General features: G+C 38.5%; 2 protein-coding genes across 2 annotated transcripts; both read right to left on the minus strand.

Annotated features, from left to right (window-relative positions):
- Positions 1-1,466: 1,466 nt before the first annotated feature.
- LOC4351645 (protein-tyrosine-phosphatase PTP1) lies at positions 1,467-6,769 on the minus strand. Its single transcript, XM_015762612.3, has 9 exons — positions 6,425-6,769; positions 5,016-5,103; positions 4,818-4,900; positions 4,585-4,722; positions 3,111-3,236; positions 2,480-2,622; positions 2,261-2,402; positions 1,892-1,976; positions 1,467-1,778 (listed from the first exon to the last, which is right to left on the minus strand). The coding sequence occupies exons 1-8, from the start codon at positions 6,620-6,622 to the stop codon at positions 1,908-1,910; spliced, it is 987 nt and encodes a 328-aa protein (XP_015618098.1). The 5' UTR covers positions 6,623-6,769; the 3' UTR covers positions 1,467-1,778; positions 1,892-1,907.
- A 2,557-nt stretch (positions 6,770-9,326) lies between these two features.
- LOC107276629 (transcription factor MYB98) lies at positions 9,327-10,901 on the minus strand. Its single transcript, XM_015763669.3, has 3 exons — positions 10,741-10,901; positions 10,295-10,421; positions 9,327-9,917 (listed from the first exon to the last, which is right to left on the minus strand). Exons 1-3 carry the CDS (start codon positions 10,833-10,835, stop codon positions 9,327-9,329), a joined length of 813 nt encoding a protein of 270 aa, XP_015619155.1. The 5' UTR covers positions 10,836-10,901.
- Positions 10,902-12,129: the final 1,228 nt, after the last annotated feature.

Genomic DNA, 12,129 nt, shown 5'->3' on the forward strand with positions numbered 1-12,129 from the left:
GTTGACTGGTAGTGGTAGGTAACTTACCAGAAATGTGTTTGCTGAGATGGCCCTATACATGCATGCAGAAAGCCGGCCTGAAACTAAATCTGCAAATGCTAAATTCATTTTTTTTAAAAAAAGAAAGAAATTGATGAAATACACCTGAAATATATGGATAAAAAGGCTGGTTGATGTTCAACAAAGACTAGCAATTCCTCATATGTTGCTTGCTACTATAAGAACTAGGGTAGCTTTGGACCGTCTGATTATAACTCAATGCTTGGATGAGATCTTTTGAGTAATCAACTGTCAATAATCAGAAGAAATTTTAGTTGCAGACTGACAGGGGCAAGTCTTTTAAGCCGTTGTGTGTACTTGTGTACGTTTTGGGTCTCATTGGACACAAACCAACCCCAACCACAGCTTCAATGCGAATAGTATAGTCCACCTACGATTAGTATATTCTACCTGAATCTTCCTTGCTCATGCTTCAAGTAATCCATCTTGTCACATTACTTGGCAATTTTGACAGGATTCTACATGACTCATATGCAGGGCCACAGGAAAGTAATTTAGGCCCTGCTTAGTTCGTGAAAAGAAAATTTTTGGCGTCACATTAAATGTTTGATCGGATGTCGAAAGGGGTTTTCAAACACGAATGAAAAAACTAACTTTATAACTCGCCTGAAAACCACGAGACGAATCTTTTGAGACTAGATAAGCCGTCGTTAGCACATGTAGGTTACTGTAGCACTTATAGCTAATCATGGACTAAGTAGGCTCAAAAGGTTCATCTTGCGATTTCCATACAAACTGTGCAATTAATTTTTATCTATATTTAATGCTCCATGTATGTATCTAAAAATTTGATGTAACATTTTAAGGAAAAAAAATTGGGAACTACACCAGGCCTTAGTAAACTGCATGCAGAAAAGGATCAGGTGCTGTTTTCAGTGAGAAGTTTGCATCATCCAAAAGATGATACTACTAAAAAACTACCGAAGTTGCAGCCTTTCAACATTCATGATCATGTAAACCATGTTGGTATCTGATCCCTCTTTGCTAGTAGTGTTATGCTTTGTTCCAGCTTCTCTAGCCATTATTCCTACTAGGACAAGTAGAAGGTATTCAATGGTCCAGCTTCCACATATAAATGCATCCAATCCAAGAGACTTCCTTTCTAGAAGCTAAAATTATTGGAGACATGGAGTAAACGAAAACAGAAGTAGAAGAATATGGCAAGAGTCTCCCCCAAGTCAATAGAATGACTGAATGAGTGATGCCAATTAAGAGAAATCCTGTACCACAACAAGTGCACTGAGAAAGTAATTAACTTTGACTTTGGTCTACGTACCACTACCAAGTAAGTCTCTCGAAGATATTGCCGTGAAATCGCAATATTCAGCTATTAAGACCTTGTAGCTTGACCAGCTAGTAATGTAGTAGATGTTTTAGTTCAAACGGTCGAGAAATTAGGTACGTGATTCCGTTAAAATCCAAGCAATGAACCATTCTTCGCTGCACAATAAGTACAGGCACAATGCCACCAATAGTTCTAAACCTACTAACTCTCTTTAATTCCGTGAGAGCAGCAATAACAACAATTTAGAGGTAATGAAATGAAAGTGACATGGCGGTACTGATGCAGTCAAATCTATTCAGAAGTAATCGTGCACCCAAAATAAAAGTGCTAAGCTTCAAACGGTTCAGTCAATGCAGAAATGGTGTGCTCCAATCAGGCATTCATTCAGATTATAGGAATTTAAGGGTGAGATAAACAGACATGTCCATAATTCCTACAAGGTAAAATTATAAAGTAAGACTATGAGAATTATAGTTTAGCCATAAGGCCATATATGTTTGTGCAGTGATGTTATATACTCCCTTTGTCTCACATCATGCAACCTACCTGCCTTAGGGATACCTCAGCGGTTAGACTCCAAAAGATCTTTCAGCTCATCAGCAATTGCACGATAGCAGAACATGTATTGTTTCTGAAAAACAGATGTATCATTAGAACATCCAAATGGTCATACACAAAAAAAAACAAACTGCACATCTGCATTGTACAGAGACTCTATTTAGTATCAGATGTTACATAATCAAGGATTGATATAAATTTATCAATTTCCCTTCATTCTGAAAATAAAGAAAGTTTTTACTGCTATCTCATTAGGTGTACATTCCATGATGTGCTCAGATTACGCTGGACTTGTTGCCTTGTCTGTGTATTTTCAAAGGAAGCAAGTGATATGAGCCAAAAGAAACATTAGCCTACCTCAGTTTGGACCATTCCAACTCGTTGGGTTCTCAAAGTTTTGACAGTTTCATCAAGATGATATGAGCTTTTATCACCAAGGAGAAGTCTCTCAATTGTACTATGGATAGTTATGTAAGCACCGGTTCTTCCAATGCCCGCACTGCAGAGATACAAAAACAATGTTAAAGAGAATAAAAAGACGTGCACAGAGTAGCATTTTATCAAGATGAAGTGAACCTGCAGTGTACAACTATAGGATGCTCCATCGGAGTATTTTGTAACCATTTTCGAATTTGTCTTACAGCATCAGTATTAGTTGGAACTCCATGATCAGGCCAATCAGGATATTCTATATGGCGTACAGAATGAACCCTGCTTGACTACATTATGAAAATCAGTAACCAGTTATAACTTCAATCCAAAATATCTTCTAAATTACCAGAAGTACTGGTAGTGGCTAATGCAGAATATGTCATGATTATTGTGAATGAGTGACAGCAAAGCAGGATGGAAGAAAAATAACTTGAAAGTACTTGCGTTGTACAAATGCAGGGTTAGGTTGGCTGCATACGTAGCTCAGCCGAACCTTCAAATAGATTAACAGTTTACATGGGTTAAATCAGTCTGTGCTGGGTTCGAACAAGCTGGGGGAGTTCACAGATTAGCTGGATGGGTTCCACAGGTTATGTCGGTTTAGTGGTTTGAGAAAACAACAAATGCATAACTAGATTACCTTCTACGGTTGAGATGACTAAGATAGGTGAAACCTACTAAAGTTCATGAACACAAACATTATTTGTCTACGTCATTTTATGTATGACATATTTTTCCTGTAAGAAGAACAAAAAAACAAAGCATATATAATTACCTCGTTGCATTGCACCATCACATCACGCAACCATAACTGATGGCTATCTCTTTTGGCATTTGTAATCTTAACATTGTACTTTCCATACGCTTCACGTTGCTTGCGTAATGGAAGATATTCATCACACTGCCACATACAACATCATTAATAAGCAATTTATCAGGAAATATAGATGATTCAAAGTGCATCACATAGGACAAAGAAAAGCAATGGATTGGAGAGCTCTGTTCAAGAAGGATGTCCTTCTGCATATGTGCAGAATGAAGGACCTATTAAAACAGATAGTTTTTTATTGGTTACAACCTTTGTAATATTTTAAGTGCTCTTTTTGTATTTATTCGTTTGTAAATACTTTTCTTTTAATGAAAATCACACTGCGAGGCAAAGCCCTGGCAGTAATTAAATTCAAAAAAAAGAAGAAAAGTAATGGATTTTCATGTAAAATTCAGTATGTACTGCATGCATATGGCTCTTATTACATTATCATTACCTATTATTTTAGTAAACATTAGATATGTATGTCCCACTGTAAAGTTGCGACTATAGAGATAAATCATACATTTTCAGCTTACAAAGATGCCATTGCAAAGTGGGAAAATGATGTGCAAGCAGCTGTTGGCAGGTACTGTTGCCCTCATGCTATTCCCATGGCAGTCATCACTTGCCATCTCTGGCAACGCCATCCAGCAGGGGGACCAGATCAGGCCAGAAGGCACAAAGGAGAACCCACTGGCCAGATCAAGCATAGGAACATTCAGTCGAATCCAGAGGGGCAGGGAAGGAGGAGAACAGCCAAATCCTGAGGAAGTGGGTGCACTGGAGGTAGGGAGGAGGCCAATGCTAACTGGATTTGTTGAGGGGGAGGTGGTACAGGGGTGCATTGCAGATTTGCAGCCATGACTCCGGCAACGGGGTAAATCAATTTTTTTTACCCGCTATTTTAAAAAAGCATAATCAAGACAACCAGCACTAATGGCGCATTAAAATAGTGATTGGCATCAGTTCTAAGTGGGATCCTTACTAGCAATAACCATTGTTCCCTTCTCTCCTTCCAAGGTGTTAAGGAGTACCCTTTCACTCAAAAGCTTAATACTTGCAAGAGAGGAGTTTATGACAGATTTATACAGGTATATTTGGATCCTGAACTAAGATCTACTTTTTATTTTTTAAAAATGTTTACATTATATCCTCAGGAGCAATACCTATTGTTTTCTCCCAAAGGAATTGCATTTAATGATGCTGTTTAGGTTATATGATTGATTCAACCTCTCAAGATATAGTTTTATGATATGAAATCAACATCAGGCATTTTTATTACTCTTTTAAGACAAATTCAGCTATTCATACTGTTATTCTGCCTGTGGTTCACATGTGTATGCAAGACTATGCATGTAAGTATACCAGCTAAGCAGGATCTCACTTGAATGTCAATTCAATAGAACATGCTGAGGAGATTGTTTATGTAAGCAAGCACCTTAAGACTGTCGAATTGTGTGAGCATAACAATAACAGGACATTGATATTCATAGACCATTTCCCAGAAATCATCAAATGTCTTGGCTAGTGGACCTTGAGTGGAAATAAATTTTGCAACTCTGTTGTCCTCAGTGACCTGCAATTTTCATAAACCACATGTACAGATGCTCAATTGTCCCAGGCACTATTCAGAAAGTGAAAAAGAATTGCAGTATATATATATATATATACCTTTATAAAGCTTGCATTGATATAATCATTGCTTGAAGTCTGACTGGTGGTTGATCGTTTTAGCCTTACCCTGGTAGTATCAACTAAAGACAAGAAAGGGTTCAACTTTTATTAAGTTCACAAAGTTTCAAGGAGACCCTGCTGGTTGGGCACCGGTATAATCACCATAATTACATATGCAGGTGAAAAAAATCTCACATGGTACGACATCAATATAGCGGTTTTTCTCCCTATTTGCAGCATTACGAGCTTCATTAGAACTTCTCATCAGCTCGTGTCTCGTGTCCTGAAGAAATGACCATGATATATGGAATGCTATCAAAATATAGTTATTAACAGGTGATAAGATATCCTCTGAGGAGAAAAAATCATTCAATAAAAGTGAATTGCAATCTTGTGCAAGAAAATTTCTCTTAGAAGGAATATTTTTTAATCAGTGTGAGTATTAATAGAGTCTGCCCAAAAAAAAAAACCGTGAGTTATAATTGTAAGTAATTGCTTTATTCACAGCTAATCTAGTAGCAGTTATATTTGAACAATATAGATTTTCATATAGTTGTGATTGAAATCATGGAATACCGAATTTAAGCTTTCTTATGTGCAAGTCACAAAGAACACCCAGTCCATCATATCTTGCACCAGTTGATACGGCCAATTGGCCACAATACCATCTTAAGAAAATCACCGAGATGTTCCTTATAATTTTATCCAACAAAATTTCCAATGACAGCTTATAGAATTGACTAATATTGATTCCAACAACGAGACATTAGTCGAACACTGGAAGTTCTCCAAACAAGATGTATTCACAGATATTATTGAGTCTGTATCTAGTAGATCAATGGGAGAAAACTTTTAAGTTTCTTAAATCCAGAAATGGCATCAAAGGACCAGATAACTTTTTATACATGTCAAGTTCAAGACTGACAGGAGTAGTGATCTATAGCAACAACAAATGCCAATCCTACTTTTGTTTTACTCATTGATGTATTATAGCATAGTGAACTTGGCTGAGGCCACTATTTTAGCTCAGTTTTTCTCCTTTTTTTTCGTAATTCTTTGCTCTTTTCCTTTTTTTTTTCGAGCTTACCACTTCATGTACTGAAACTTGTATCACATCACATCACATCCCAATGCTTCAGTTGAAAGCAACCCAATCAAAGTGCTTCACTTCAAAGCAAAGCATAACTAAATACACCAACAAATAAATTATGTGAAGATAGGGCATAACCCAAAGTAATTTGGACTGCACATCTGTCACTTTGATTACAATTCTTCATTTCACTCAGAAAAGCCACTTAATGCTAGTCTGTCACAGCCTGTGTGTGTCAGTAATAATGATCAGTAATTTTCAAACCTACATGCAAAATTATACTCACTTAACATACATAACACAAAAGGGGATACAGAACCTATGAACAAGCAGACCAAATTGCATTGTAAGATGCAAACAGAAAATATAGGATCGCTAAAACAGGTATTCAATTACGGAATTAGCCTGAACAATCTAGTAGTTAGCCAAACTAGGGAGGAAACAGCAACACATTATCAATCAAACATTCACATCACGACGACGAGGAAATCGGACGAACACAGTACATACATACCTGGAGTCTCCTGAACTCGTCGGACATGGCTTCCGGCCGGCCACACATCCCCTCGAAGTACTCGAGCGCCTCCCTGCATAGACCGACCTGCTCGGGCGTCAGCGCCGGCGGAGGCGGCTCGTCGAGGGGCGCCTGGGACGACGACGACGACGACTGCGCCGCGCGGCGAGGGACACCGGCGAAGCGGGCGGCGGCCATCGCCCTGCCGCGGGAGCTCGTGCCGTTCCCCGTGGCCGCCGCGGTGGGAGCGTACTGGCCGGAGGCGGGAGGAGAGGGGCTCGCCGGAATCGCCGCCGCCGCCGCTGCGGTGGTGGCGGAAGCGATGGAGACGAGGGGTATTAAGACACGGTGATTATGTAGAGAGAGAATATATCCTTTTTTTTTTAAGGAGAGAGAATATATCCTAGCAACCAGCAAATGTCACGGAAAATTATAGACATTTACTTCTAATAGTATTAAACATATATGCAAAGTCTCATATACAAATTTTTTATATTTTAGCCTAAAAAGTTTAAAAAATATGACAATTTTAAGAGTAAAAATTTGTTAGAATTTTGTCTTTTTAGGTTAAAATGTAATAAATTTGAAGATAAGATTTTTAAATGTAGGTGTAATACTGTTGGACGTATGTGTCTAATTTTTTATAACTTTTACTAGTTGGTATACACAGAGTGTGTATGAGAAACTTGTGTACATAATTATGGGTGTGTTCGGACACCCCTTTTCCCAACCCCCCTTCCTTATTTTCCATGCGCACACTTTTCAAACTGCTAAACAGTGCAATTTTTGCAAAAAGTTTCTATACGAAAGTTGCTTAAAAAATCAAATTAATCTATTTTTGAAAAAAATATATATTAGCTAATATTTAATTAATTACGTGCTAATGAACTGCTCCGTTTTTCGTGTGGAGGGTTCTGGTTAGGAACTAGTAATAACGAACATACCCTATATTCTCATATAGAGAAGAAGTGGTTACTCTGGAAATATGGCATAAAGTTTCTTCAGGGATAAATCAAACAATAATAAGACAAATGATCACATGATGTAAAAAGATTAACAGCGTCATATATTTAAAAAACGGATGTAGTGTTTTCTAAAGAGTTGGCATTTATCAATGGCTAACTTGTGTTCTCCGTCTTTTACATATGGATTAACGCGGGAAAATATCAACTTATCGTCTTGCTTGTATTTAATTCATTCATTTGTGCTCTAATTAGTGATCATTCATTGTAAACTCAGTTTCATTCATCATTGGTTTAATCGGCAGAAATTAATGGATTTACTCATGGTTGAGCTCTGGGTGGTTTGATATGATGTAGTAGTAGCACATTTTTGTGTCATTTTTTTTCCGAAATGGCCAAATGGTTGGTGATAGATTTTTAGGGCTAAAATCCTGTAGATTTCTAACCTTGAGATTTACTTCGTGATTCGTGTTCCAGCGATCCTAGATTTTTGGGGCTAAAATCTTGTAGATTTCTAACCTTGAGATTTGCTTCATGATTTGTGTTCCAGCGATCCTAGCCCTTCTCCTCTAGCTCCGGTGGCACCTTCTTTTCAAGCTCCAGCAGGGCCGGTGACCCCGACGAAGGCAGGGAAGTTAGGGTTTAGGGTTCTAGGTGGGGCTAGAGATGGGGAAGGGGAAGGAGGAATTCGTCGACCTTAGAGGGATGGCCATGGGAGGCGGCGGAACGGGTGGGTGGCAAGGTGGCGACGCCGCTGCTGAAGTCGTGGAGTTGGTAGCCGGCGGTGGGCCAGTGCTAGTGATGGGGGCAAAGCGGAGCGACAGGATTATGAGGCGGCCGGTGATAGCGGATCCGGTAGCGAGGAGCCACTGGAGATGGGGAAGACGGCGGGGCCAGGCGGTGGTGCTGTGTGGGGGCGACTGTGACAGAGGAGGTGGGGGGATCGTGAGCTTTCCATGGCAACGGTGATACGCACAGGAGGGGGAGGGAGTGGGAACGAGGAAGCAGGAGAAGCTAGGGTTAAGTGTGATGCACGAATCTTAAAAATACTAAATGGATCCTTTTCGCGGCGCCAACATCATTGGCGCCGTGGTTCAACATGACTGAGCCAAAGACATTGGCATCGTTCCCCTAGTCTCCTGGAGAAGCTAAGTCACTTATATGATGGGGAATGACGCCAATGATAGGACCTATTTGTAATTTTTTTCTAAAAAGAACCTATTTGTGATAAAAAAAACTTATTTGTAATAAAAAATATTTACAAATAAGTCCTCGACACCAATAATACTAGTATTAAAGAGCGGTTTGTAAATAATTTTTATTATAAATAAGTCATTTTTCAAAAAAAAATACGAATAAGTCCTCGATGCCAATGTCATCAAAACAGGCCTAAGTAGACGGGATATATGATCCCTTTGTTACTTGTATATTATTATGCTACTGAATAAAATTTACATGCGAGTTCTCTTTTCTAAGGAATGGAACTATTCCATAGAACGAGAATAGTTAGTCCATTTGTTTGTACCATCGATTATTTATTCAAGAAAAAAAAAGACCCTTAAGAATAGTTGATTATTCTAGGACTAGAACTAAGAGTTGTTTAATTGATCTTGATCAAGAAAAAAAAATAGTGATACACGCTTCGATGAAAATAAAAACATGAGAATTAGCAATTATCAGGAGAAAATAGTGCACGAAAAGAACAAGAGATCACGCATTTAAAGTACTAACAGAATATATAACAAAGATCCAAAGTAATATTGTTTTTTGTTACTATCTTACTAATACTGCTATATAGTTTCACAGGATAAATTTAAAAAGGTCGTAAAATTATCCGAGTAATTCCAGTAACATATATACACACCATCACTGTTGTTCCAGGACGGCTGCCTAGCTGCAAGTTTGAGTGCATGTTAATCTGTCATCATCTCAATTCTTAACTAATCCGTCTCCTTCAAATTCACAGCCCAGCTTTCTGCTGAACATTCTGCTTTCACAACTGATGCTAATCCAGGCTCAATGTTACTACCATAATCCATATTGCTGAAAATACAGTTCATGTCAACATGAGTGTCCATGTCATAGAGCAGGTATTGTGCTTCATCCTCCTCATCTTCCTTTGTGTCAAACAAACCACTCCACATTTCAGCTGCAAAATCACCACAGCTAGGAACTATATTCTCTTCAGAAGTGTGACTTTGGCTGCAATTGTTCCCATCAAAGCAGCAGGGTGTCCCTTGGGTGATCATCATGTCAGATGGATTAGATTCTGACCTCTCATTGTTCATCTGTGATTCTTGTGGAGAAATGGCAAGACTTTTGATGTAGTTTTGCAGAACTGTACTTCCTGATTTGGAGGTAGAACGGTTGCGCCGTCGCGCAAATTGCCGTCTTTTTGTTGCATTCCAGTGGTTTTTGATGGAGTTTTCAGTTCTTCCAGGTAGGCATTTTGCTATCTCTGCCCATCTGTTGCCAACTTCCTTGTGTATCTGTATCAGAACCATGTCTTCCTCCTCGCTCCAAGTATCTTTCTGCATTTGTATTTGAACAGAAAAGTTAACTATTCTGTCCATGAATCCTAGGAATATATGATGGTCTCACGGAAATATCTATTGATGCTAATATTTGTAAAATCACCTATTGTTTTGAATATCTGAATTCTAGGCATGCTAAACTGAAATTTAAGAAATGAAAATGCATATGCATTCCCTTTCACTAGCTATAGATTGAAAACCGTAAGGCAAGGGAAAGGACCCTGATGTTAGGCCTCAAATATATATTCATGATAATATTTTTTAAAAAAAGATAACTTGTAAGTTGAATATCTGAAATTCATAAATACTACTAGTAAACTGAAATTCTGAAAGAAGAAATGAAAAGCATAGAAACACAAGGAAATGAGAGTGACCTTGATGTTAGGCCTCAAATGGTTGAACCATCTTTCTCTGCATTGCTTTCCTACTCTTCCAGGCAGCATCCCCCCTATCAGAGACCACTTCTTCAGTCCAAATTGTTCCACTAATTTCACCAGCTTCCTATCAAAATTTGGAAGAACTCAATTTACTCATCACTGGCAGAGTACAGTTGTACAGAGAGCAAAACTTGTGATTTCTAGTTACTGTGGACAGTACCATTACAAAGCATAGTAGTACTTGACAGAATCACAGAGAATTCATCCAACTTACAGTTTTAACTTTCAAATTACAGTGCACAAAAACATTATCAAGTATGCTACTACTTGACAGAATCACAAAGAGTTCATCCACCTTACGATTTCAAATTACAGTGGACAAGAGCATTACAAAGTTAACTTGGTATAGAAAAAAACAAAAAAGAAATTCATCTTTCTTTTACCTGTCTTCTTCCACTGTCCAGTGGCCTTTGACAGCATCAGCCTTCTTGATACCTTTCCTTGACGCCTTGTTTCTTGAAATCAACCTGCCATTCATCTCATACGCACCAAATGCTCCAACTTGAACATCTCTTACAAGATGAGAAACCTCAGTCTTGGGGTTCAACAGAAAGATCGACGAAGCATTGTCGATGAAATCCTTCCTACTTCCTCTTCTGAAGAACTCATGATCAAGATCATGAAGAGTTGCAAAAGGAAGCACAGATCCACCTTCAAGTTCAGACCCATGAACAGTGATGCCTTCAGCTTCAAATGGATGATCAAGATCAGCATGATGATGGAGCTCATCTTGCAGCAGAAAGGAATCAAATGGAATGCCATGAGAGATTGCTGGTTGGGGATTGAAGCAGCTGAAATCCATGGTGAGATTTTCAGAATCTGAATAGGAGATATCGAGTAATGTCTCCTGAATCTCTGAGAGGAGATATAGCATTTGGTAATAAAATCTAAGCAACAACTTAGTAGTGCCCTTAAACTGGGGTGGCCAGAGATAAATGGCAGGTTAATGCAAGTTAATGGATCTCATTTACTGTCATTAACCGAGAAAACCTCATGCATGAGGAGGGAATTAAGGCTCCAATGCTCCCTGCGAGTCTCCAAGACTGCAAACATGCTTGCTATACAGTCGTGCACGTACATAGCGTAGACACACGTTTTCAGAAATGCAACCAAAACATTCACATAGAAATTAACTTTTCAGTTTATAGGCCATGGCCAAAATTTAAAATTTAAATCTTATGTTTATAGTTCATTTTGATTTTTGTATTATAGTTTTTTTTTCAACATTGACTTTTAAGTCGTTATGAACACATATAAAAGTTTTACATATAAACTATTTCCTGGACGCTAATGATGTATGTGAAATAATAGGACATGCATATGGATTGAGATAGCTACAATGCACCCGTTCGTTCTCCATCTGTGTAGACAATATCACGATTAGCATCAACATAAACAATTAATTATTTGAGCAAATAAAAGGATTTCAGAGAAGGTGGTAGGTCCATCCAAGTAAATCATCTTGTTAAGCCTTAATAAGTCGATCGATTCATTTCTCTGCACATATATTAACCTGCACAAAATTGTTTCAGAAATTAATTAATTTTTTTGACGGGAGAAATTAATTAATTAATTAATTTAAGCCTGCTGAAAACAGAATAGAGGCTAAAATGAGAGAGGACGATGGGATTGGGCTCTCTTTTTCTTTTGAGGACGCACGTGCGGCCCAATAAATTAATCAGGCCGGGCTTGCGCATGGGCTGGGCTCGCCGATAATATTAGGCCCGTTCAACGAACGACCATGCGTCCCAATACACCTGAATATATACTGG

This window comes from Oryza sativa, chromosome 12 (genome assembly GCF_034140825.1).
Source record: "Oryza sativa Japonica Group chromosome 12, ASM3414082v1".
In the NCBI taxonomy this organism is placed as follows: Eukaryota; Viridiplantae; Streptophyta; class Magnoliopsida; order Poales; family Poaceae; genus Oryza; species Oryza sativa.

Excerpts from the sequence above, each read along its gene's own strand:
- LOC4351645 (XM_015762612.3), bottom strand. The coding sequence starts at position 6,622 with ATGGCCGCCGCCCGCTTCGCCGGTGTCCCTCGCCGCGCGGCGCAGTCG. Across the intron at positions 4,723-4,817 it reads TCAATGCAAGCTTTATAAAG|GTCACTGAGGACAACAGAGT; the intron begins GTATATATATAT and ends TGAAAATTGCAG. Across the intron at positions 1,977-2,260 it reads TTGGAATGGTCCAAACTGAG|AAACAATACATGTTCTGCTA; the intron begins GTAGGCTAATGT and ends TCTGTTTTTCAG.
- LOC107276629 (XM_015763669.3), bottom strand. The coding sequence starts at position 10,835 with ATGAATGGCAGGTTGATTTCAAGAAACAAGGCGTCAAGGAAAGGTATC. Across the intron at positions 10,422-10,740 it reads TGGACAGTGGAAGAAGACAG|GAAGCTGGTGAAATTAGTGG; the intron begins GTAAAAGAAAGA and ends AAATTTTGATAG. Across the intron at positions 9,918-10,294 it reads ATTTGAGGCCTAACATCAAG|AAAGATACTTGGAGCGAGGA; the intron begins GTCACTCTCATT and ends ATACAAATGCAG.